Here is a 27,137-nt window from a genome sequence, read left to right on the forward strand (position 1 = left end):
CCCGAAGCGACGAGCATGCAAAAAAGAAGAAAAACTTTTTAAAACTTCTGACCTCGATCTTTCTGGAATTCTTTCGGGGAGCGATAACAAAAAAAAAAAAAAAAAAAAAAACACGCAACGAGACAACGCGTGTTAAGACTAGTTTCGCGCAAATTGCCGAACCACGTGATTCGGCGTTTTGCAGTTGTGTATCGTTGCATAAGCCTCGCCACGGATGTGTTCCTACCTGATCCGGTTCACGAGTACCTCGCCGGCCCAGTCGAAACGCGCATAATTTTCTTCTAAGAGGCACACCTCGGTTTGCAAGATCGCCACGAGTTTCTGCACAGTTTCGGCGTGCGTGCCCCACATACACGATGCGTAATTCCCTTTGCGGAGCGTGTCGATTGCGACGTGGCGGTGGCGGTTTGAAGAAAGATAGACGGACGAAGGAAGGAAGAAGCCTTCTCTCTCGAAACCTTAAACACTGGACCTTTTAGGACTGGTTTTCTCTCTTTTTCTCTCTCTCTCTCTCGAGCCACGCGAGAGAGAAGGAGACCGTGGGAAGCGCGAGCGATATGCATACCCAATGACCGGATGACCTTCGCCCGTTGCATAAAGATGCCTTTAATTGACGGCGCACGCGAAAACACGTTCGTCGGTTCGTCTGGTGTTGCTCGATAAAGCCAAGTCGTCGTCCCCCTTCATTTTGGACCACCTCGAAGACATTAATTCGCTTAATACGAAGGCACAAAGAGAGGAGAAACGGAACACCGTCCACGCGTGAAATTCGACCAGATGGCGCCTCGCTCGATTTTGCCTTCGATGAGAGAATTTTCTTTTCCAACGATCACGCGATTTCTCGATATATATATACATCATCGAATGGAAGCTCGAGGATCGATTCTCGCGAAGAAGTTTTAGATTTCGATGAGAATTGAATTACTTTCTATTAAAATCCATCTTCGGAAAGAATCGAGTCGAAACAATTGGAAAGGACGTTTTTTTATAAGCGTGCAAAACGTTGCAAAAATGTGCGTTTAGAATCCCTTCGTTCACGCAATTACCAAACGAAACTCGTGCATTTCTGTTTCATCGCGGGCAAACAGGGAGCGGATCACTGCCAGCGAGCCCCGCGGACAGCGGAGTCAGCGACGTCGAGTCCAGCACGTCCTCAGGCGGTAACGAGGACGCGAATCTCTTATTGAAAGCAAGGCTCAATCCCAATTCGTCCCTTCAGCCAAGTCTAGCGTCTCATCATTCTCATTTGTCGTCAGGTAAGCACACGTTCAATCTGCTCTGTATATAAGTAAACGATATTGCGAGAACTTTTCTTTTCTTTTTTTCAATCGTCCAGCCAGACGAGTATAAGTCATAATTCACGAAACTGGTTAGACCGATCATCCTTCCAATTCTATCTTTATTCGCTTATATACGATTCTCCATGAATGAGTAAGCGTATGCCTTTTTAATTCCTGTTGGACGGATCGAAGTGAAAATTGCAAGGGTTAAAGGGTTAAAGGGGGATTGGTTTAAAAATGAGGAAGATGAAAATGTTTATCACGTTGAAAATATTTATAAAAATCTGCTCTTTTTTCCCCTTTCTTTTTATCATCGCAGCATCAGTAGATTTTTATAGGGGAGATAATCACAATTGGAAAATATTACATTATTCGTGGGACAAGTTTAGATTGATTCTAAGAAAGCACAAGAACCGATATGCAAAAGTATCGCTCAATTGTTACAATGAGGAACAAAATAAAACTTTCCTGCATTTCTTAATATTATTATTATAACATGTTTATATAAGCTTATAAAAGGAAAAGGATCTTTCGAATAGGATTGGTGGGAGGAAATGTATTTGTCAAATCAACACACGGTTTATGGACTGGATATCTCTATATTGATTGTTCACAGCAGCGCTCGGCAGGTCGGCCTGTCACAGTCCTGGTGTTTATCCGTCGACGGCGGGCTTCCTGCCGCCCTCCTATCATCCTCATCAGCATCATCCCTCCCAGTACCATCCGCATAGAGGGAGCTCGCCTCACCATCAACACGGGAACCACACGATGGGCCCCGCAATGGGACCGCCCCATCATCATCACCATCATCAAACGCAGAGTCTGCAACACTTGCATTATCGTCAGCCTCCTACATGTAAGTTCACCAAAATTTTTCTTCTTCTCTCTATTTCGTTAAAACGAAATAATTCTTTCCTCCAACGAGAAGCCCGCATGCGATCAATAATATTGTCAATTGTGTTGTGGAATTGTGGTCAAAAAGAGATGCCTTCCATGTCTCTTATTTCATTGTTGAAAGGCCCATTTGTTGAAAAGCAGATACATGCCTCGTTGCTAAGTTTCATCAAGAATAAAATTTGTTAAAAGAGATGTAATTATATATTTCACTGGCCCTTTCAATTCCATGGAAAGATATTTTTGGAAAAATTAATTGTCTCGTCGCTTTGATCTCATTCTGAATAATAAAATGTGTTTTGATAAAAATATTTTCAAACAACAACAAAATCGGAAATATTATTGGCGATATTATTGCAATTCGTCGTGCGAGCTTTAAAAGAAGCATCGTAATTGTTGCACAAAGGTCATCGCGGCAAAGTTCTTCAATTCCGGAATTGCAAATGTTTGCAACATTATAACGTTTCAAGGGAAATTGAAATTTTAAATGAAATCTTATGGAAATATATCGGTCGATATTGTTGCATTCCGGAAATCCGGTGTTATATGCACAATGCCTGTGGAAAATAATAATAACAATATTAATAATGATAATTTATTAATATTAATACCTTTGTTACAAAAAAAAAAAAGAAATTTAAAAAAATAATAGCAATTTAAATTTATGATAAATTATGCACATACACAGTCGCAACATTTTAAATGAGAATTATTAAAAAATCAAAAATATTATCGATATTAAGATAGTTGCAACGATTATAAAGCGTGCGATTCATTCTCGTCTCCCTCTTTTTTTTTTTTTTTTTTTTAAAGAAGCAAGGAAACGAAAGAAAAAAATGGAACGAAGTATAAAATATTTCTTTGACCTCGTTATCGAATCAAAAATTTTGGCGAATTTTCGATCGAAGGCAAAACCAAATCAGTAATTTCAATATATCTCGCGAAAGATATCGAGAAAGAGAGATTCGATAGTCGTGACGCAATAACGATACGGCTCGGGTTTATTTCGGCTCGTCGGGTATCGATTAATCCAGACGAGGAAAGAAAGTGTCTCGACCTCTTAGGTAATTACGCTCGATAAATAATTTCACTCAAAGATATCCATACGAAGGAGAATCGATAAATTCGAAGGAATCGATTTCTGGAGATCGCTAATTGAAGAAAAAAATTATTACTAATAATATGCGTATAATAAATCATCCGATATATTAAAATGATACGATAATAATTAGTAGAATAATTTGAAGAGCGTTCCAATCTAAACTGTTCGTTTCGTGAAAATAGCTCGTAACGCTTTGGCCGAATAATCAGAGCGCTCTTCACCGATTTGACCGCATTACGAATCCCGATAAATACCCCTTAATCCCCGCGCGAGCCTGTCATCGTTCTTGCTACGACCTATAAGCCCCGTGTTCTGTATAAGCGGCGATTCGAACGAAACCGCGACACGGATTACGAGATCTCGATCGAATGATGGAAGCTTTCGAGAACTATCGAATAATCGAATTGCGATTCGAGATATTTCCGAAAGGCACCGGTAGATGGTCGAAGTGCAACTTCGTGAGTGTCGTGAAAGTGGAACGGTGTTTTCCAAACATTTTAAACTGTGCTCGCTTGCTTCCTTTCTTTTCTTTTCTTCCACGCAAGGTAAGATGAGAACATTTTTAAAAGATAAGGTTATGTGGGTTTAACTAAAACAAATAAAATAACAAAAGGATGGATTGTTCGTTGATATTTCTGTAGAGTTTGGCATAGAGTGTATTATTATATCAAAATGAATAAAAATAGTTTCTCTAAAGAACAATAGATGACAGAAGTGCAACTTGGTGAATGTCGCGAAGGTAGAACAGTGTTTTCCAAACATTTTTAAGCTGCGATTTCGTTTTCCTTCTTCTTCTTTCCACGTAAGGTAAAAAGTAAGGTTATGTTGTCACCGCCTATAACTAACATAAAATAAAACGGATAGATCCTGATATTTCTATAGAGTTTGTTAGTGCGAATCGTGGTTTAAAAGAAATAGCATAAAAATATACTTCCTCTCTCAACCTCATTCTCTTTTACCTCATTTTCAACTACGAATCGCGACTCGTAAGTTACCATTCGAGACGATCCTCCCGATACCCGCTTCTTTTCTCGAGTCTCGAAGAACTCTCGAGATTTCCTGTGTGTTCATTCATTATCAATCCCCCCCCCCCCTCCCCTGCCTTTTATCCACGAAACCCACCAAGTTTCACTTCGATCTGCATAACCGACCGGCACCATTCGGGACAGGCAAGCCGCGATTTGCGGCGAATTCGAGACAGTGAACGGGAGGGGTAGGGAGGAGGGAGGGGGGTCCAATTAAAAGCGACGACGCTCTAGAAATATCGGTCAAGCCAAGCTCGTGCTCGATTTCCACGTAACCACATCGCCGGTGAACGCCAACAGGAAGCGTGTCTGCTACGTCTATCGAAACGAGGGACAGAGACAGAGCCTTCCTGCTCTCGACTTCCTCGTGGCAGGTAGATGCAAAGTGAAAGGAGTGTCGGGCTCCTTGCAGCTCTGTTCCAAAGCTATCCGCTTCGGTTCAGGAGTAGGAGGAGGGGAGAGAAATGGCATAGGAAAGAGGCGGAGGTGGTGCGTGCACACGAAGATACCACCTTGCTCGTCGAGCTTCGTCATCCTCGCCGGCAGAAGTCGCAGCGACGCCCGACATCAGCCGAGCCATTCGTTCTCTTGACCCACTTGCTTTTCCCTGATTCAACGGCCCAGATTCGCTTCCTGGCCGTCGTCACGCGCATCGATAGGATCGGCTCCGATCTCTTCTTCCTCCGTTTTCCTTTTTCCTCTCACTCGCTCGGCCCCAAACGATTTTCTCGCGCGCGCGTTCCATTTAAAACCGCGCGATTTCCCTTTCGAGCGTGCACCTTTCTTTCTTCGAGAGAAAATCGTCGCGTGTCATTAGTGATGCGAGGTATCGGGCTCTATAATTCCGGGAGAGATGGAGAAAATTCGAAGATTAAAATTAAATAAAAAATTGGAATAATTAATAGGAAAGATCATCATCGCGATACGATCAATAACATGAGAAAAGTTGTAGTATTTTTTTGAAAAATTAATATTAATATATATATATATATTTTTTAGATCTATTGAAATGTAGGGTATGGAAGAAATGGAGAAACAATATACACATTTATTATTTATTTTTATTTTATTTTATTATTTTTCCGCTCCAATTAATCAAACGATTTTCATACTTTATCATACTTTCGCGTATCCAGTCGCGCTCACAGTCACTTACATTTTACCCAATCATCCATTTCCTTTATTGTATTACAATCTTCTCTATTTCCGACACACTTTCGTCCAACCACAGATTTATTGCTGTTACTTTCTTCGTAACAGATCAATTCATTCAGAAATAGTAGCTCAATTAATTCTTTCTCCAACCATCCCACATTTTAAGGATTGGATAGATCGGTCTGGAAATTAATTACGTAAAACGTAAGAGCAAGCTTTAAACAGCAATATAATTACGCAAATACAAATACTCTAATCAAATCCGTGTTTACACGGATAATAACGTCATAGGAAAGAAATTTTCAAATTTTCAAAACTCGTTTAGATGCAAGAAACAAAGAATTTTTCTTCAAAGATAAATCGAATAATTTCGAAAGAAACTTCCATATATATATATATATATATTTATTCAAGCTGTGTGCTCGATCGATTGCGCCAATCTCTCGCGGTTCCTCGAAGGTTTTTTTCGAAAGAGTTGTAGTCTCGACCAAGAGGAGGTCCAATAATCGCGCGATCGCGTTCGACAGCTGATTTCGCCGGGACACACACCTGGTCGTGATTTCAACCAGCCGTTGCTCGAATTGGATCGCAGCCAAGGTTGCACCGCGAAAAGAGGCGCCAAATGGAAAGGCGCTTCGATTTCGCTCCACCTGACCGCTTTGATTTTTATTAATTATGCCGAATTTTTTCTTTCTTAGCGATGTTTCTTATTATTCATTGATCGAAAGCTCGAGACCTCCTCACCTGTAACAGTTTCAATACCTGTAATAGTAGTAGGAAACGTCCAACGCCGGACTTTCCCTGATTGAAAGTGTTGCCGAACCGTGGCAACGCGTTTAACCCCGTTTCCATCCCGCGGATTGGAAACTCTTCTGTGTATTACCACCATTCGATCGGTTGGAAAGTGGCTTTTTCCTTTTTTTTGATCGATGAACACATTTATTCTATCCTCGCTTTGCATTATCATTAACAAGGATCTCTATCCTTGTTGCGTGAACGAGTTCGAAATCCTCCTCCAGAATTTTTAATTTGATGCCATTGCTATGGCAATTTTGTATTGATTTCGATGAAGAAAAAGAGACGCAGAACTGGATCACCGGTTGTTGCAAAAAAACGATCCCATTAATTCGCGCAGCTGAAAGTCTCGGCGTTATATACATTATACTCGATAGGGAGAAATCTGTGCAATCCGTGACAAGTAAGATCGTAAGAGAGTCAATGTATGCCGAAACATTGAGACGGCGGTAATTGTTGGAGGAAGGGACATCTGGTGTCTGGAGGCAATCGGCGTGATACATCGGTGACACAGCGCAGGTACACTCTCGAGGCTCCCTCGAGAGAGCAGGCAGAGGCCGAGTAAAAGTGTGCCGGATTGTATAATCGAACGTGAATAAGCAAAATGTTACGCCATAGCGATTTGGTAACTTTGCGGGGCGCCCCACCAGCCGCGTGTTCCCATTGCGGTGGCCGACCAGTGGACGCCGAGTTACCCGGCCCAGGGAAAACTCAAGCTTCTCTCAAACGTTTCGACGAGGCCTCCGATCGATTTACGCCGATATTGCGTTACGGCGATCGGATCCACTTGAACTTTCGTAGGTGGAGAATGCGATGAGGGGGTGTTCCATCGGATAAGTGCTCTCCAAGAGCAAAATCCAGTCGGTTGTAGCAGTTGGTTTCATTAGAAGGTGGAGAGATTCGTAATTTCTCAGGTGTTGCGTAACTAACTCGAAGCCTGGTCGTTTTTGAAAAAGCGAGATTCGAGTCGAAATGGGATGACTTTTATTTTTAACGTAACTAGCTCCATATTACATATCCTGTTTTATTGCAAGTAAAGTGGGCGCGTCAAACTCGATTAAAAACCTTTCGAAAATAGCTTGGTGGAAACGGTTGAAGAAAAAAAAGAACTCGGGTATTCAAGATTTAGAACAGAGATAAATAAATGAATACGTAACTAAATACGTTTAACAAGTTAACTTATCGGTAGTTAATAGCCACGTGGCGCTAGTGTCGCGCCAATCCATCCTTAATTTCGTTTCTTCCTCTACTTTCCTCGTTTAGCAATTAAAATATTTCAACGCGAGAAAACGTGACGATCACAGGTGTTCCGTTTTACAAGATCCTGCCCGGCCACGAATATATTCTGCCAACTAGTTTTTCCGCGATTTTGCCAAACCAGGCCGCCTCTATCTAGAACAACGCGTACCAGATAAACATCGGAAATAGCCTGGGAATTCTCAGCCACGCCGTAATAAACGGTGCGCCCCGCTCGCTTACCACGCGTAGATCTCCTCCGAAAAAATTTCGTTGTTGCTGGAACAGGTGAAAGTGAAGAAGGGGTGGGCCTCGTCGACCGGCGACTAGGCGGATCGCCCTGAGGGGAGGAGGAGGATGCAGGCGCCACGGTGCGGGACCGGAATAGAAGGATCGCGGCGAAGAATAGGCATCGGCCGGTTATTTTCGAATGGATCATCATCGAGCCGCGATTCGGTTGTGTGAAAGACCCTTGGGGCACGCCGGGAACGAAAGTTTTCGCGCGTCGATCGCTCTGGCAAGCGCGCGACACACATTTCAACGCTGAGGACGAATCCTCCGTAAAACCGTTACAAGGCTTCGATCGACCCTTCTTGCCAACCGTGAAAATTTAATTTCGAAAACGGATATCGAGAGTGACCGGTTTAATTGTTAAATTGCTCTAAATTAGTTGTCCGCCAATTAATTTCTTCGGAAATAACTTTTAACGGTAGGTTGGTAGGTTGTTAGTAATATGGAGTAAAGTATATTAGTTGGAAGGACAGAGAGTCATTCATCATTTGTGAACGTGCAAAATGCATCGATAGATGGAAATATGATAAAGTAAAATTTCAATCATGATTTTATAAACGTATAATTTGAATGGATTAATGCTACATGCATTAAAAAAATATAGTAGCACCTTTGATAAAAAAATAAAAAAGAGTCGATTCATCTTTCGAGCTACCTGCTAATTTTTTTAAAACGTGACTCGATTATTAAATTTTGGAAAAAAGAGAGAGAGAGAGATTTTAATGGCTCTATTTAATGGCTCTGCGAATTATGGCACTCGAAGCGAAAATATTTTTAACACGGACGCGCGTATATAGTGGATATAAAAACGTAATCAACAAAGCGACAAATGTAGTAGGTACTTTCGAGAGGCGGCTTTGATCGACCAGAATCGAGGAGGTCAACGATCGTTTATCGATACGCGACTGTGTAAAGGTGGGACACTCCTACTACGTTCACAACTGTTGCATCAGAAGCGAAGAATCACCGAAGAAGAAAGGAAATTTTACGGGATAAGAAACAATCGCCTCCTCCTCCTCGAGAGAGAGAGAGAGAGAGAATTTTAATTCCATGCTGGATAATATCGCGTAGAGAATGGAATTCCTCTCTTTTCGAGCTCGAAAAAAAAGGAAAAACGATGGCATGAAACCGATCGATACCTGAAAGAGGCCTGTTCACACTTCCGTGTAAATATCGTTTCAACACGTATCAGCTTGTTGAGCAATAATTGTCGCTCGTCGTTTTCTTTCTCGAAGAATTCTTTTGCGCAAAAATACCACGTAAGAACGAACGACAATTAAAAATAAAATAATTCATTTTATTCCGTCTCCCGATAATCTCCAATAATCTCACGACTCACCCTCGATCGTAATTTCACCAATTTTAAACGAAGATTTCCTTCTTTACATTACTTACGTATCAACGGCTTATTATATTCCCAATAGATGGCTGTATCGCGCGCATTACAATATCATTAGCAATACAACGAAGCCTCCAACACCCCAACATCCAAATCGCACACGGTCGCAATTACAATATCGCGTCGGATCGCAAGAAAGCATCGTGTCAAGGTGACGCCCGATCTTTTATTAGAATTCGTAAATATTAATTAAACACCGGTGAACCAGATCACACGACATAAATCGAATAATCGATAATTTACCATTTTAATTCCATTCAATTCCGCTCCTCATTCTCACCGAGAGAGAGAGAGAGAGAGAGAGAGAGAGAGAGAGAGAGAGAGAGAGAGAGAGAGAGAGAGAGAGAAGACAGTTTCTCGAGTTTCCCGGAACCGGTCATGTGATTCGAGTTTTTTGGCAGCTCCTTCGAAAGAAGAAGAAAAAGAAACGCGCGGAAACGCGCGCGGTTCGAGGATGTCCTGGTTGCCCTAGATCAAGTACTCTCGCCCGGATATTTTTAAAAAGATCGCCAGACTCGAGCCGCGACGTAATTCGAACGCGGGAAAAGAAGAGATGGGGAGGGGCGGAGGGAAGAGGGAGGGGAGGGGAGGGGAGGGAGAGCGACGAATCGTGGAGGTGGTTTTCGAAGGTGGAAATCGAAGAAAAAAATAGAACGCAACGGCGATCGATGTCGAATAACAAGCTTGTCGAATAAACTTGATTCGCTTGACTGAAGACAAATATTCGTGGTTTCTTTTTTTTTTTTTTTTTTGGTTAGGATTTTTGAAGCGTATTTTTTTAATATAGCAATTAATGTGATTACACATAGTGATTATCTATGTGTGTGCAAGCGGACACGGGGAATTAGGCGAAGGAAATTTGAAATTTTCTCCCTCGATTTTGCGTCCAATTATTGTGATGAAATAAAAGATGATATCCCGAATATGTCGATCGATTGAGTCTGCGAAAATGTTACGCACGATAAAATAAAGTCGAGATAAACAAAACTGCTTGCAAAACTTCGTTCATTCCCGATGCGAAAACGATATCTTCGAGATCTTCGACGAATAATATTCGGGAGGAGGGATTGTATTATTGGCCCGCGATATTTCGGTTGCTATAAATTATCGCGGAAGACTGCGTTGAAAGAAGGGAGGGAAGAAGAAAAATCGGGGAGAAGTAGAGACGAGCGAGCCGAAAGGGTCGTGCGTGTTGTTACGTAACGCCTCGCGAATACCGGCGAGTAAAAATAAAGGAAACGAAACACGATGCAGAGTGGATTCTGAGCATAGACTGGGTCTAGGTCTAGGTCGACTAGGCGGGGCGTATGGTTATATACGTCGTATCCGTACGGTACTCTTGGTTCCCTCGCGCAGGTCGATCCTCCTCGCTTCGAGGCCCCTCTTCAATCGCGTTTATTCGCTGCGCGGCATAACCGTGTGTCGCGATTTATTTTCAAACAATTCTCGACCGCGTGCCGCGCAGGTGTGCAATCCACCAGTTTCACTCCCTCTTCCTCGTGTCGAGAAAGAGATATTTAAAAAAGATTCTTCGCGCGACTTCCATTCGAACAATTGCATTTTGCATCGGGGAACATCAACGTATTAACAAACGAACGACACATTTTCACATTCGTCTGTCCAATTCTCGTTATTATTAATATTGGCCGGAAAAATGGATACGGATATGGAAATTCTAATTTTTTTATTATTCCATTCCACGATGATATAGCTTGATTGCGTGGAGAAAGTATACATGTCGAAAGTATTGAAATAAAGCATGGTTCTGTTCGAGGAATGAGAGAGAAAAATTGCACTGGTAATGGCAATGGTCAATCGATGAAATTTACTCCATCCTCTATAAATCGTTTCGAAAAGTTGCACGCGATAACCACGTACGTAGCGCAACAGAGAGGAAAGAGAGAGCGATACTCAGCTTGCCGCGTAAAATACGCGGACAGCCGTTACGGTAACTAAACAAATTCCAGACGCGAATTAACATAAAGCGAACGGCATGTTATCGGTGCTGCGAACCCCGTTGTCCGGCGTTAATCTCGAACGCGAAAGTGCGTCGTACGATTTCTTCAACCAAGCTCACCTCGTTTCTTCGCCGCGAAGAGAGGAAAAGTTCGTAGAAAGAGAGAGAGAGAGAGAGAGAGAGTGAGTAGCAACAGCAGTGCCGCTGGTTGGGAACGAGCGAGCAGGTGCAACAAAGCACGGCAAGTAAAAACAAAAGGAGCGAAACGCGCGCCGCGACTGAGGCTAGGCTAGGTCTAGGTGTAGGTCTAGGTCGGCTAGGAAGGGGTACGCCGGTCTACTTCCTGGCCTAGTAGCGGGGAATCGCCTTTTCCGTCGACATAGCGCTCCATGCGCCGCTGCTATACTTCTCCTTGCAACGAAACCCGATATTTCCGTGAAAGATAACACTGGGCCGGTTCGTACGCGAGCCGCTTTAATTTAAAAACAGAATATTTCCTCGCGAAAATTCCTTTTTCACCGATCGTGAAGAATAAATCGTACCGATCGTTGCGTTAATTGCTTGATAAAACGAAATTTTCTTCTCTTCCTCCCAAGGAGGAGAGCTGAAAAGGAGGAGGAAAAGGAAAAAAGAAAAGAAAAGAAAACGATGAAAAGCGAAAGTGTTAAAAGCGTATGTAAAGTGCATTCACACCGGTCGCACGTGACGGTTACGATGTGATCCGGTGTGCTGATTAATGTCTTCTTCGCCGCTCCGGAAACGTAAACGGTGTCGGATTTTATAGTAGGCCGAGACACCGCACGCGGGGTTTAGAAAACTGCCGCGAAAGCAGGAAACAACGTTTCGCGGTGTGAATTCGACACGATTTTCAAAGAAGCAATCGACACCGCGTACAGTATTACACAGGCGAGCCTCGCACGTTCTCGGCGTCCTCTTCTTTCGTCCAGAAAAGAGACGCGCCTGTAACTATTTATCCGCGATACTGTTTCAACGATCGTTCCCTCCCCCATTTCGTCTCGAATCTTCATGGCCGCGCGCAAATGTAAATTAACCGCGGTACGAATAATCGAAAGTGACACGAACCTCGTTATAAATTCACCGAATCAACAATAAGTAATATTTTTAAATAGCCAACAGTGATGAATATTTATGAACCCGCTCGAAAACTTCGGCATTCATTATCGTGTGGCGCGAGGAGGAGAGGGGAGGGGGGAGGGGGAGGAGGGGGAGGAGGTAGTGAAGCAAAATTATTCGGCCGAAATAAATCGTCGAACGACGATAAACACGACGTGTGTTATTCAAACGTGTGTTTCACTTTCATGAAGATACTGCAACTGTTCGTGCGTACCGCAATCACACGTCACTGAACGAGCCAGACGAAGCCGGAAAGGAGAATTCCCCGAGACGCGTGACGAGAAGAATCGAAAGGGATACGTGTCCGAAAACTCAGCGTGTCACCCGGTAAACGCTTGTTTCCCGCTTCTGAATACGAGAAAAAGGCGCGCGCGCCATTCCCTTCGTGAATTTGTAAATGGTAGCGTCCGGAAGTAGCGTTGGATATTTTGCGCGTCGATTTTCGGCCCCTCCCTCCTTTCCCCTCCGCTGGTAGGCAGAAAGAAGGAGATGAAGAGGGAAAAAAAGCACGAGGTGGGAATGGCGGAAGAGGCGAAGAGGGGAACGGATATAGGGAGGAAAAAAGAAAGGAGGAGAGAAAGAGTAAGGAAAGAAGGAGAAGGAAACGAGACACGGGTTTTACAGATAGGCAGAGAGAGGCTGGCAGCCGGGCGAACAGGCAGCCGGCCAGCCAGCCAAGCCTCGCAGCGAGCGTCCTTCCTGGGTCTCTGCCCCTACCGACGTATGTATTGTAGTATTGTATATTTGCAGTGTACATATTATCAGAGCGAGTTTCTCTGTGTGTGGCACTTGTCGGTGTCCACGACCGTGTAGGTGCGGTGTGTGGCGCGCGCGCGCACACACACACACACACATCTGTACATCTGACTCTACTACGAGTTGGTGCACACGTGTGTATAGAGCGCCGCCGCCGCCGCCGCCGCCGCCGCCGGCAAAAATGCATAGCGCTGTTGCACCAGACGGTTCTCAACCGGACAGACTTCTCTCTCTTTTTCTTCGTCTTCTCCCGTTTTTTCTTCCTGCCATCTCGCGTGTAAAAGTCATCACTGGCTGATCCGGCTTATCGGCGAGACGGTGAGCCGAATCGATTAACCGAAGGGAACCGTGCTCCCCGCTCCGTTGCTCTTCTTTCGATCGGCAAATCCGCGGGGAAAATATTTGCGATGATGTTGCCACGATAAAATTAATCGGAGCAAAGGATGAGACAAGCGAGGCGGGGGGGAGGGGGAGGGGGGAGCGTTTGCGAGCGGCGAATAAACGATGCCTCTTCAAGGCCTCGTGTACCCTCCCCCTTCCCCCTACTACCGGTTCGAGCACCACTATCGTGCCCACGTCCGATTTGTTCGTCTTAACCTTTCGCCCGGTTCATCGTGTCTCGCGGATATTTTCGACCTCTTCCGACAACAATTACGTGGAATCCGAATGCGGTTCTCGTTCCTTCGATTGCCTGGTAACACGCAACGATTCAATTTCGAATTTTTTCCAAATTATTTCCAGCTTCGATGCCTATATTTTCCTCATCTCCAACGAAAAGGAACGTTAATAAACCTCCCGGAATTGAGATTCGAGATAGATAGACTGTGTTAAATCGTTGTCGTGTTAAACATTTTGTTAAAAATTCAAAGAAATACCGATGTTTTTTTTTCCTCCTCTAAAAGGTCGCGCTAATTGTTAGCAAAAACACTTGCCAGTGACGTCGCGCAATCACCGATGCGCAAATATATCTCGTTACGATCGCGATCGAATTTTCATCGCGCGAAACGATGGTCGCGGGCCAATCCCCGCACAGTCCGTCATGAGGATCACTTTCCTTATTCCTATTATACCAGCTCACGCACGCCCTCACACGCGCGCCAATACACGTTATGCCACATGCATACACAGGCCTGCCGCCATCGAGGAAAGAGGAAGAAGGAAGATTCGCGTGGAAGAGTGAGACGCGCGAAGGGGCGCGGTGGGGTGGGATGGGCAGGGATCGTGGGGAAAGGGGAAAGAGGGAAAAGAACTGCAGCTAGAGTACCACGCGAGTATAACGCCGAAGGCACGTATCGGCGGTTTTAGCGAGGTATAGACGGTGACCTTGTCGCCGGCAATTCACCCCGTCTGTCTTTCCTTTCTCTCTCCCTCTCTTTCACTCTGCCCGCGCGACCTCCCTCTGCCTTTCTGCACCTCTCTTTCTTTCCCTCCATTGACCCTCTCCGCGCGCTCTACCACCGCATCCTTTCTCGACGTTACTACACCTCCCTCCTCCTCTTCTCGTCGCCGGCCTCTTCTTCCGTCTCCCCGCATTCGTGTGACCGCTCTGTCCCACTCGCACTCCATTCTTCCACGAATGCATCGCCGTGGTTAGCGTGCTCCTCGTTGCACTCGTCACGAACGACGTCACTACGTTTCTCCCTCCTTCTCGCGCGCCCTCTTCTCTCTCTCTCTCTCTCTCTCTCTCTCTCCCGATACCTGCCTCTTTCTTTCCTCGCGTCTCGAGTTATTTGGTCGTACGTTCTCCTCGTGGCGTACCATCCTTTACGCGCGACAATGTCCTTCCTCCTTTCGCACTCGCTCTTTTGATCCTACGTCGCTTAACGCGAGTCTTTTCCAGTGAATTTCTTCCACGTTCCTCTTGCCCTTTTTGAAAGAAAGAGAAGTTTGAGAAAATCGATACTTAAACCGTACTCGTGTAGTACGTGGTAGAGCACGCACGTTTTTTCTTTTTTTCTTTTTTAAACTTTCTACAATGTGAATTCGTTCCGAGTCATCAGTTTTTCTCTTTATATACACGGAACTGTTTTTCGTTTAAACTCCCTCCCAAGACGTGTCTTCCCCATGAATCGCGGGCTTGCCGGTTATATTTGCACGCGCAATATAAAATCCCCGGCGAGTATATATACATTCACTTTCGTTCGCGTACGACACGCTTTCTTCCGCGTGCCCTTTCTCTCCGTTCCTTTTTTTCTCTGCTTTCCAACTCCTTGTTCATCGATTCACCTCGCGTGCTTTCGACGCAGCCGTCTTATTTTCCTCCTCCTCCTTCGATTCTCGTTATCTCGAGCTCAGACCTTCGACACTGTTCTCTGCCCGTATATACTATACATCGTGATTTGTGTGCATACCGAACACAGGAAAATACCGATTGCCGATTTACGTAACGCGTCACCGTTATATTTATACAAACGTTGTATCAATTTTTATAATAAAAATCGATCGAACGAATATCAATATGAAAATATCGAATGAAAACCTATGTTTGCGGTATAATATATCTATAGAAACCTAGAAGATATACCGTGAGAGATCGACCAATGAGATTTTTCTTCTCGCTCGCCTCCTCTTTATCGAGATCATTTGGTGGACGTGCGCATGGAGGGGGAAAAAAAAAACAGCGCGTTATCGAGATGGATGCGGAGAGGAGGAGAGGAGTAAAGGAGATTAATCGAAGGAAAAGAAGAAGAAGAAGAAGAAGAAGAAGAAGAAGGGGTTACGCAACGTGGCACGAATTGCGAGCGATGAAAAAAGTCGGTTCTCATACCGGCAGATCAGCATCCGTGTGACGTAACGTCCTTTGACGATCTTTTCTGCGGGTGTTGAAGCACTTCCTCGGTAATACACATCTCTCTCTGTGATCTCGCCGCCTCCCGATCGTTAACACCTCCTCCTCTCCTCTCCTCTCCTTATCCTCTTTATCCTTCACCCTCTTTTCTCTCTCTCTCTCTCTCTCTAAGTTTCTGTGTAGAGGGCCAAGCACGGATGATGCGTAGGCACGTGTACGCTCCTCACGCGTACCGTGCATGAACCACGCTCGAAAATTGACAATTTCAAATGATTCATTTCCGGTGCTCCGCTCCGCTCCACTCCACTCCACGAGGACCGGCTCTCCTTCCCGTTGTCTCGTCGCGTCGTTCCAGTCAACGGAGAAACAAAGCGGGGCCGAGAGACGGACAGAGAGAAAAACACGAGAGAGAGAGAGAGAGAGAGAGATGAAGAGCAGCGCGCAGAGAAAGGAGAACGACACTCGGAATGGAAAGAGATGGGTGTGACGGAGGGAAAGCGAAAGCGAGAGGGAGAGGGAGAAAGAGAGAGAGAGCGAAAAAGAGACGACGACGGACGCGCTGGTCCAACCGAGGCGGGTCTCTCGGACGCGAATTCACGCACACACGTCCGCGTCTAAATATAATGCGCACCGTGTTGCAAGAGACGAGCGCGAGCACGAGCACGGCAAGAGTAAACGAGTACGACGAATATACCGGCGATGGCCTCCTCTCTCCGGTTGTCGCGTTCATTCGTGGCACTCGTTGGCGCGAATGCACGCAGCTGCATCGTCGGTGCATACTGCACGCACACGCGACGTTGCAGCCAGCCTAGACCTAGACCTACTGAGCTAGCCTAGACCCGCGGATATATATGGTCTGGTGGGGAGGAACAGGAAGATGCGGGAAGGGGAGAGGAGGTGGGCTGTTTCTAGTACTATCGGAGAAAGTGAACGGGCATCAAGTACGGAACGCGGTAGTTCTACGCGCACGAAACACCACATTTCGTGTCGTCACGCGATCGTCCTTTCTTTTTTTTTTTTTTTTCCCTTTTTCTTTCGTTTTTATTATTTATTTTTTTGTTGTTTCTCGTATCTTCTTTTTAATCCCCTCCCTCCCCCCCCTCTCTCTCTCTCTGCGTTCGCGTTATCGTTTCTTTTATTTAGTTTTGCCTCGTTGCCGCGTGTTTTTTCCTCCCCCTCCAAGATCTTTTCTTTTTCTCCATTGGTCCACACAACGCCCATCCGTTTTATTATTACAACGGAAAGCTACGCGAGCCCCGGCCTTGCCATCCAACTGGCCGAGATACGTCACTTCGTGGCATCGAACGCGATCCGTTGTCGCCTCTTTCAATGCCGACAAGCCTCCTCTGCTTCCATTCCACGCTGTTACGTTCCTCGTAAATCTTCGCCTTTTTTTTTTTTCTTTTTCTTTTTCTTTTTTCGTCGATTCGATTCCGCGAAAATCGTGCGTGCCGAAATCCCATCGTTTCCGCCGGATGCTTGTCCGCTCTAATTTCACGAATTTTTTTTTCTTTTCTCCTTTTTTTTAATCAGATTATGTAATATCGCAAAACACGCAAACAAACGATTCGGATCGAGGCGCGAAGCATTAACTTATTTACATTCTCGTTGCAATCGTTATCTTATTATTGTAATTATTATACCGATTGATAAGACTTCCACTCCTTCCATGTGATCCGTGTCAATGCCACTGAACCAAATCATCTCGCCCGATCGTTTTATCGGCGCTTGGGAGTGGGGGAGCACAGTTTTGGCAATTTTCTACGGTCTGCCTGGGTTATCTCTTTTCGTGGCGATAATAACGCCCTCTGTATTTCAAGAATATGCACTATATATCCCTTTCTTTCTCGATCGCCATGCCGTATTACGAGCACACATCGCCGACAACATGTCGTTATCAGATAATTCCTTGCGTAATATCTCGAGCGGAATACTTGCCTATTTTTCGCCTATATATACTGTAATAGATAGATCTCTCTTTCCCTCTCTCTCTCTCGATTCTTTCAACGATTTCTTCCCGGAATAAACTACTCGAGATTCCTTCTTTCAACCTTGATGCTGAACGCGGAGGAAAGGAACCGACGCGATGGCTACGCGAAAATATATGCATACGGGGCCGAAAATAAATCAAGCCGGCCGCGGCTTGCTCGTTACGCTCGGATCTCAATTAAGAGGCACGGAATCAAAGGGTCGAAGTTCCAGTACCCTTGGCTGGAGGAGCTGCCAACGCTCTCCAACGGCTCCCTGTCTCCAGTCGGAATTTATACGGGCCGACACTTTTGCCGGCCGAGAGGACAGCGGCATTACCTTCTTCCTCCCGCCTCTAAATTCGGTATCAGCCGACCATTAAATATCCTCGTGGGTATTTTGCACCGCAAAACTCCTCCTCTCCTCGCCCCCTCCCTTTCCCTCTTCTCGCCCCTGCGTCTGCTGTTCCCGTTGGTTCTCTTCGAGGAGGTTCTCTCTCTCTCTCTCTCTTTCTCTTTCCTCGTTCGCTTGCAAGAAGTTGCGCCCACCGAGAGTGCGCGCACGATGGTCACTGACCTCGCACACGTCGTGTCCGCGACGACGGAAGAGGAGTCACGCATTCTTCCCATTCGGCCGTCGTCGTCTTGACCTCTGTCCGCTGGCGAACGAAAAGAATGCGTGCGACGTAGGCAGCACACGCGTTGGATTGGTCCGGGAATATAGACGCCTCTTTCTCTCGGTGTGCTTCTTCGCATTGGGTGTCTCGAAAAATAACCATCGTTCAATAATTATTGTTTAAACGCAACTTGTTCAATTTTTTTTTTTTTTTTTTTTCATTCGATCGTAATTTTTAATTTATTCCACTTCATACATTGTGTGCATATATATTCGAATCTCTCGATTTTGAAGAGGATTTTTCGAGAGATGATAGAGAACAGTTTGTTCAAGGTCCGATGATAAAACGATGCGACGCTTTCTTCATTCTCCCGATGTTCTGTCGAACGACGTCTGCCGACGGCGGAGTTAATGACTACCAAGTAGCTAAACACTCGCGCTAGACCAGTCTGGAGATGCAAACGCGCGACTGCACGCTCTTTGCATTCGTAATGCAAGCCTAGATGCACCCGCGACGATCTTTCAGGAATCTCTCGAATTACAGGGATGCGATATTTTTTTTTTTTTTTTCTTTTCTATTATTATTCCACCGATATTTTCGGGACACCTTGTGCACGGAGCACACGTGTAATAGGTGCACCCTGTTGGTCGAGACTTCCGGATACCGAGATACGAAGAGCTGCTACCCACCGCGATACGTGCAGCAGGAAACTAGTAATAAGAATCTCATCGAACGATCGACGAACTCGGGAAGAAACGTATCCTGCAAACGATGCACGCTCGCGATACTTCGATCTTCGAGGAAATATATCGACGTGTGCACGAGAAGAGACGCGCCTCTTTCTATATTTCACGTCTCTTGGATGGATTTCTCTTAACACAGTGAAGGAAAAAAGGAAAGGTATTTTCGAAAATACATTTTCTATGCGGCAATGAAAAACACGTTCAACGCAACGTGTTCTCTCGGTGCTATTTTCCCCAAGTATTTCCGTTTCGGGGTTGGTGAAAGGGGGAAAGAGTGGTTTTGCAGTGGAGAGAGGCCCACGCGTTTGACGTACGTTTTATTACAGGCAGCCAAGGTGGACCCGTAGAAAAAGCGGCTGAGAAACTCCCCGAACGTAAATCTTTTCGTTAGGAACAGGCCAGAAACGTTTTCTGATATTATCCCCGACTACTCGTTTCGAGGAATATGGAAAACGGGCGAGAGAAATAATACGTTCCGCCCACGGTGTCCATTGCAATCGTGCATTCTTTTGACGCGTGGAAAGATCAAAGAGCAGACTTCTACCTCTCGACGTCCTTCGACTAAGATGCTTTTCGGCCAACCTATCTTTCTCAGCCTTACCTCTGTCCATCTCCCTTTCCTTTTCTTATCCTTATCGTTTCCACAATGCATAAATACATAATATATATATATTTCGATCTTCTTCCACGCAGAGCTATCGTTTCCTATTATTCCTCGTGAGATTTACATCCTTCCTCCCTTTCCGGGTCTCCCGACGGGAGAGCGACGTGGAGAGAGAGAGAGAGTGGCGCGCTCATACACGTGCGCGCAAAGCCGCTCGCAATTTGAACGGGTTTCGGGGTTAAAGATAGTATCCCGAGGCAGTAGGGTAACATAATAGGCCGGGATGGGGGTCTGGGTCTAACGAGAGACAGAGAGGGAAAGAGAATGGGAGCAGAGAAGAGAGAAGAGAGAGAGAGAGAGAGGAGCTCGATGTCGAGACACGCGGTAGTAGTAGGGAGATGCAGAAAGAAACGTGAGAAACGGAGACAGATTGAGCGAGGAGGAAAAAGGAAGGACGTGGACGGAGTAAGAGGAAGGTTTCGAATCCATCCGGGGGCGAGACAAAGAGAGGGAAAGAGATATCTGAAAGAGTTGAAGGGAGATAGGACGTGAAAAGAGACACGGTGGATGTGTACGGCACACGGTGCATCGGACTAGCCAGTCGCGAATGGAGGTGGAGAAGAGAGAAGGAGGAGAAGGATAGAGTAGTTAAGTTAGTCTGTCGGTCAGTGACTGCCTGACTTTCCCGGCGCAGCTGAAGGTCAACTCTCCCCTTCTCTCGACCTCATCCTCCTCGTCCACACCTCCCGCTCCTCCGCCTCTCCGTCTTCTTCCTCCTCCTCCTCCTCCTACCCACTTCTCCACCACCCGCTGCTGAACCACTGCTGTTGCCTTCTTTCTTTTCACTTCATCTCTCTCTCTCTTTCTGTTCCTCTCACGACCGCTTACCACGCTCCACCAACACTCTCCGTGTGTCCAGCCCCATCTTTATCCTATCCTCCTTCTCTCTTCCTTCCTTCCTCTTTATCTTCCTCTCCTTCTCGATGTATTCTTTGATACGCGCGCGTATGCATTCTCGTATACCGCTATACACACACCGTTCCTAAGCCTGCATCACGCTTTGTGTATCGCGCGTGCATGTGTCCTACTACATATGTGCGCGTGCGCACACATATACGAATATAGTATCCACGCCGCTTTGTTTATGCCGTACGAACAGTTTCGGTGCCTTTCCTCTTCACACCGTGTCACTCCATCCTTCTTCCGCCGCCGCTGCCCTCCTCGACGGGTTGAGGGTCATTCGTGCACTTAGGTGCACGCGGAATTCCGCCTCGAAGTCCTGGTACGTGAGAACTCGCCTTGCACAGTCACATCCACGACGTATTTCTTTTCTTCATCCTTCGTACGAGTTGCTTCTCTCCTACGCAAATACGCGATACAGACGATCGAAATTTATCATTTTCGTGAAAGTCGTGAACTATTTTTTCTTTTTATTTCGTGGAAAGAAAAAATCGTGGATAAAAATGTTTGCATCGATCGATTATTTGCCAACGATTAAAAAAATAGCATACAGTGTCAATTGACATTGCCGTCTTTGTTGATCGCCTTTCCATTCTTTTTTTTTTTCTCTCTCTCTTTCTCTCTCTTTCTCTCCATTACATCCAAACAATATCATCGCTAAGATAATTCGTATCTGAGAAAGAAATAACGGTGCGTTTATTGGTACAGTAATTCGTCCGAAGGAAATCGTACGATAAGTCTCGCGCGTATCTGTGTCTTCAATTGGTTAACCATACGAATTGCCGATAATGTCAGTGAGTGTCGATATATGTATACAGAACTAACTCGTTAAATGACGGGTTCACGGCTATTAACGCCATATATGTCTTCGTCGTATCTGTTTTTTTTTTTTTTTTTTTTTTTTTTTATTCTCTTTTTCTCATTTGTCTATAAAGTATTATACACGAATATCAGCTGCTTATACATATAAGTCTCGAATATTTTCGTTGCCAACGATAAAAAATAAAATTCATACTTTTGCTGAATCGACTTCTATGATAGATAAATGAAAAGATATAAACAACGAAATATATAAAATGAAGATAAAGTTATTTATCATCGTATTTATCATTTTTTTTTTTGTTCATATCTACGCATATATCCGCGTTATTTTCTAAAATTTATTCCCTGAATAATTATTCAAGTTACGAAAATGTAAAACGTGAGAATCCGTTCTCCATATAGAGACGCAGAGATTCCTCTTCCGTCGTCTTCACTTTCAGTCCACACGTCTCTTTACCCCATCCTTCCACTACTACTACTACCGATTCGTACGTTCCTGAACATCCCCACCAGAAACGGCGAGATCATCTCCTCCCGCTTCCCCGTTTTTTCTTTCGCTCTCTCCCTGTATCCCTCCCTTCTTGCTATACTTGTACTTCCGGCCGCAAGGCTAGCGCGAAATTCTCGCAAAATACACGAGAACCACGACTCCGTGGATAACTTCGATCCTTCCTTTTCCCTCTCTTTTGTACGTATTTTTAACTATCGACTTGTTCACCGGCTGCTTCATCTAAACTTCCTGCCACCACTGTCAGGAAGAAACGGCCTACTACATGGTCGAAAACATCATTGCCGGAGCGGAAGCCACTTGTTCGTCTGTCCTCTTTTCTTTCGTGTATTCCTCCTCTTCCTCTCGATTCTTTCTCGCCTATTTAAAATCAATCATCAAGTGATTATATATCGTTTAAAAAATACATAGGATGAAAGATTACCATTCGATTCATAACAATCATTTTTTTAAGCAATAAAATTCCTATTACACATATATTCGAATCAATAGAAAAAAAAAAAAAAAAAAAGAAATCTCGCGGTTAAAATCGGAATTTATGTTCTTCTTCTGTACAATAATAAAGCAACAGCAACGGCAGTGTGTTCTATGCGTCACGAAACATTCATGTGTATACGCGATGCATCGCCTCTCTAGCGGTCCTTCGCTATACGACATCCGTGGTATAGGTCAGTGAAGTAGTAGCTCCCCCACTACACGACTCCTAGACAACGGGTCTACGATTGACTCATCTAGCTAGTCATACGGCGCGTAAACACGATCCACTCCAGCTGTTCTGCCGCTCTTGATCTTCGTTCTATCTTTCCTTCTTTGTCTATCTATCTTTGTCTCTCTCCCTCTCTCATTCCCACTCGCTCTCTTCTTCCTTCTTCCTACTTCGTGTCTTTTTTTTCTACTATCTCGTTCTTTGTCCTCCCTTCTACCTCTTTCTCTCTTGTATAATCTATATACACGAATCCCGAGAACAACGGGGCGTTCTCTTTATTTTTAGAGGCACCTCGAGAATTCGGTTCCCTGCCTCTCCATCTTTTTGTCTGCCTTATTCGATTCGTTTTCTCTCTCTTTTTCTCTTTTCTCTTTCCCCCTTTTTAAGCTTCTCTCTTTGGCATCGGCTCGAAAACAGAAAAGCTTCTCCTCGAATAGAGAAGGAATCGCTCAACCTCGTGGCGCACCTCCACGGAACTACGAAGAACGACGCATAGAACGCAAGAAAGTGGCACCCGAGAGCGGTGGTGGAGGGTATGCAGAGAACGAGTTCCGATTTTAGCGCAGTCGCGGCGGCCTCAGAACGAGCGGCGCTATTATGCACTAGTAGCTTGATGGCGTCACCCGTGCAACCTTGGCTCGGGTCAGTCCTCTATCATACTGCAGCCAGAGTTCCCCTACCCTTTTAGTCGTCATCCTCCTCTTTCTCTATCTTGGTCATCCTCTCTCTGTCTCTCGTGTGATCACTCTCGTATGTTCCCTCTCATCCTTCTCTCTCTCTCTTCATTTGGCTCCGCTTAGCCCTCTCTTTACCCGACTACCTCTTCTTCTCTTCTCCGCGCACACACGGCACTGGCCACACGATCAGTGGCGTAAGAATACTTTCTATTTCGAGGTATCTCTCTCGGAGTTCCTTGTTTTCGTAGAATTATTTTACAACGAAATTTTTTATCTGGATCGCATTCGTGTAAAATATTTATTTTGATGAAAAGAAATATAATCGGAATTAAATAAAATACTTGACTACTTGGCTTCGAATATACTGATAATCTACCGATGATTGGATGAGGAAAAACGCAAATAAATGCATTTATAGATTTAAAATCAATAGATATCCGATTATTTTACTGGTGTTGCAGTTTTACGATCGAAATTAGGGATTCGTTATAGAATTGTTCACGTGGGAAGTAGTTCGTAAAAATGTATCGTATATGTTTGTACTTTCAGTTGCGCCAGTAAAACTATGTAGTTATAACTGTATGCTACAACTAATCTCGTTCGACGCGTAAACGATATTTCTAACATTCGTAGATCTCGTATTCGATTCGACCTGTATGTCGATTCAATGCACATTTTCTTTACTGCTTGTCACGGAATCGAGATCGATCGTGACCGCTTGAGAGAAAAAAAGGTTATCGAGACGAAGCCGCGAGAACTCGTTCTGAAACATCAATCATCTGGTGACAGAAACGGCAAAGCACCGGCAACGATGCTCTGTGAACAGCTATTAATAGTTCATTGCACGGTTAAGTACGATGTATACTTCAAGAGACGCATTGCGAAAATCTCAATATCACGCAACAAATTGATTATTGATCAGTGTTAATTCATAAGTTTATTTTGATCGAGAAGTTTTGAAATATAGATACCATCGATCAGATTATCTATGTATTTGAGAAATGTTCACCAGTAGAATAGGACTGAATTTGATCAAACATATTAAATACTAATTCAAATATCTAATGCATTTCGAAATTTAAAAAACCTAACCTAAAATCCTAGCTCTATGATCATTTGTATATAATTTTGTATAGAAAACTGATGCGTTAAATTTAATTTTTTCATAAATAAATAAAACAATTTTTTTATGAGGAAAAAGTCTCATAATCGGATTAAGTTTATAATTAATTTGATGACAATCTGTATTATCTTCCAATGATAACAATTATACTACTGCCATCTAGCGAAGCTACATGTAATAAAAGATAGTCATTTATTATAAATATAATTATAAATATTTTATAACTGATATATAATTATTCACGTTAAAAAATATATAATGATATTAAAAATTCATATTAAAACAATATCTTCATACTTCATGATTATTCTTCTTTTGTTTACAGTATCCGAGAGCTATAGCAGTTATGTGAACTCGATGTATGCTAGCGGGGCTCAATTTGCAACACCTTGTACCCCTAGTCCACCACGGGTACCTGGAGGAGTTCCAACGAGTGTAATTCAAGCAGCTACCAGTTCGGTTTCCGACGATTTATATCTACTGGAATTAGGTTTTCCCCCACGGTCGAAGAAGAACAAGTTGAAAAAACCGCGTCAAGGAGACGGTGCTGCGGTAAAAAGGAAATCTCGCGAGGGTTCGACGACGTATCTTTGGGAATTTTTGTTAAAATTACTACAGGATCGAGAGTATTGCCCTCGATACATCAAGTGGACGAATCGCGAACGAGGTGTCTTCAAATTGGTGGACAGCAAAGCAGTATCTCGTCTATGGGGTTTGCACAAGAATAAGCCGGACATGAACTATGAAACGATGGGTCGAGCCCTGCGTTATTATTATCAGCGTGGTATCTTGGCAAAAGTTGACGGACAGAGGCTAGTCTATCAATTCGTGGATGTACCGAAAGATATTATAGAAATTGACTGTACCGGCGCGTGAGATAGGGTTCGATCGAAGGAACAGCAGCACGGCGAGAGGCGAGCTATACGGGAAAAGAGTGATTCGTGTATTTATGCTGCGATCTTTCGCGAGAACACATCGTTATCGTCATCATCGTTCTCATCAAGCAGCTCTTCCTGCCACAATGTGCTTACTTGGCACACCCCTCAGACGATCTAAAGCATACCCTCTCTCTGACTTCGTTTGTTCCTTGTATTATAAATATATACTTATAGAGACATATATTAAAACGTGAATAGCGCATGCGCACGGATGCTGCCGCGTGAGGATGAGTGTTTTGTTTTTGTCGACGCGACAGTTGCCACGTACGGTATACCTATGCAATTACCGTATATTGTAATTTCGTCCTCCTTTGGTCTTTCTTTTTCTTATTATTCTTTGGCGGTATACGTCAATAATAATCGTACTAAGCTTTACAACGTTTATGTATATTATATATGTATATATACATATATATATATACACACGTATATGCATACATATATGTATATAATATGTATACGTTGAGCTCGTTCAAATTTGTACAAAATTTAGTTTTTAAAAATGCTACGGCACAAATGTTATTAAATATGTTTTAATCAAGAGTAAATGAAGAAAGAAAAAATTAAAATGAATCTATTACTTAACATATAGCCGAAATATAGGCTAACAATTGTACATTCAAGAATGCGATAAATTATTTATTGTATATTAGACGATTATATATGTTACCTAGAAAAAAGAAAAAAAAGAAATTGTTATATACGTCGATGTCGATGAAGGGAATCATAAGAAAGCAAAGGGGAAGTAAAACTTAACACAATGTGCATGCACGCGTATGTGGAAAGTTTAAAGAAGAAAAAACCGAAACGAAATGAGGGCTGTGAAAAGATTCAGAAAGGAAGAAAATATGATAGTGCGGAAATGATAAAGATGTTAAAAAAGTTTTACGGAGCGAGCTCAGGGAGAGGTACACATATATACAAACACACATTTATACACTACACGTGCATACGTGTGTATGATTGCACACGGCTGTACGTCTATACAAACACAGTATCCACACACTATATTTTTTTAAATATAAGCGAAAAAAGGGCGACTCTTCTATTTGAGCTGAAGGTTCAACAATGTAAGGTGCTGGCTATACACACGAGGTCCAAGAATGTTATTTAGCAAGCTAGTGTTACTAATTCATAAAAAAAATTATTGAAAACAGACATTATATCTCTGTATATATAAAATTACACCTTTTAGTATATATTATTGAATATTATATATATATTATATGAATATATATTGTATGTTATGTAGTAAATGGAGTGAGTTAATGTATCTCTATGAGATTTTTTGTCACGTCTGCATAGGAAGAAGTTTGAGTAACCGTCTATCCGTACGATGTCTCTATTCCTGTCTTTTTATATAGGAAAAAAAGGAAGTAAACACTGTGGAAGCATTATCGTTTTTCTCTTGTATTGTAATTCTCTCTTTTTTTTCTTCTTTTTTTTTTCCTTTTTAATAAACTATCGACATTGAGATCAAACGATAATGAATTGATTTGCATGGTCAGTGATTTGATTCCATGATCTGCAAAAAAAAAAAAAAACGCACATCCGCGTGTTTCCTGTGCTCAGCTGGAATTAGAGACATCATACTTTTCTAAACGTTTTAGAATATAATAGCCTTCCTAAGATGTAAGGGGCGTTCGAAACATGATAAGTT

At 43.7% G+C, this 27,137-nt stretch overlaps 1 protein-coding gene and 2 long non-coding RNA genes across 9 annotated transcripts in view; 1 reads left to right on the forward strand and 2 right to left on the reverse strand.

Moving 5' to 3' along the window:
- The window catches only part of Eip74EF (Ecdysone-induced protein E74), a 152,126-nt gene extending 125,376 nt beyond the window's left edge, over nt 1-26,750 (forward strand). For 4 of the 7 annotated variants that reach the window (XM_086913808.1, XM_086913807.1, XM_086913810.1 and 1 more), the window contains 3 exons: nt 1,089-1,256; nt 1,897-2,136; nt 24,865-26,750. In XM_086913808.1, coding sequence (XP_086769934.1) covers nt 1,089-1,256; nt 1,897-2,136; nt 24,865-25,415 — 959 coding nt within the window. In that variant the 3' untranslated portion in view covers nt 25,416-26,750. The remainder of the gene's footprint in view (nt 1-1,088; nt 1,257-1,896; nt 2,137-24,864) is intronic. The other 3 variants (XM_086913809.1, XM_086913812.1, XM_086913813.1) reach the window with 2 other exon arrangements.
- On the reverse strand, nt 3,881-15,980 carry LOC147656643 (uncharacterized). Its single transcript, XR_015293944.1, has 2 exons — nt 15,792-15,980; nt 3,881-5,137 (listed from the first exon to the last, which is right to left on the reverse strand). It is a non-coding gene; the product is annotated as an uncharacterized LOC147656643 (long non-coding RNA).
- Nucleotides 21,578-22,724, reverse strand: LOC147656644 (uncharacterized). The gene is made up of 2 exons (XR_015293946.1): nt 22,458-22,724; nt 21,578-22,393 (listed from the first exon to the last, which is right to left on the reverse strand). It is a non-coding gene; the product is annotated as an uncharacterized LOC147656644 (long non-coding RNA).
- Nucleotides 26,751-27,137: the final 387 nt, after the last annotated feature.

The sequence above is a fragment of the Apis florea genome, unplaced genomic scaffold, assembly GCF_048593485.1.
Source record: "Apis florea isolate Af1SG1 unplaced genomic scaffold, ASM4859348v1 contig_3517_pilon, whole genome shotgun sequence".
Lineage (NCBI taxonomy): Eukaryota > Metazoa > Arthropoda > Insecta > Hymenoptera > Apidae > Apis > Apis florea.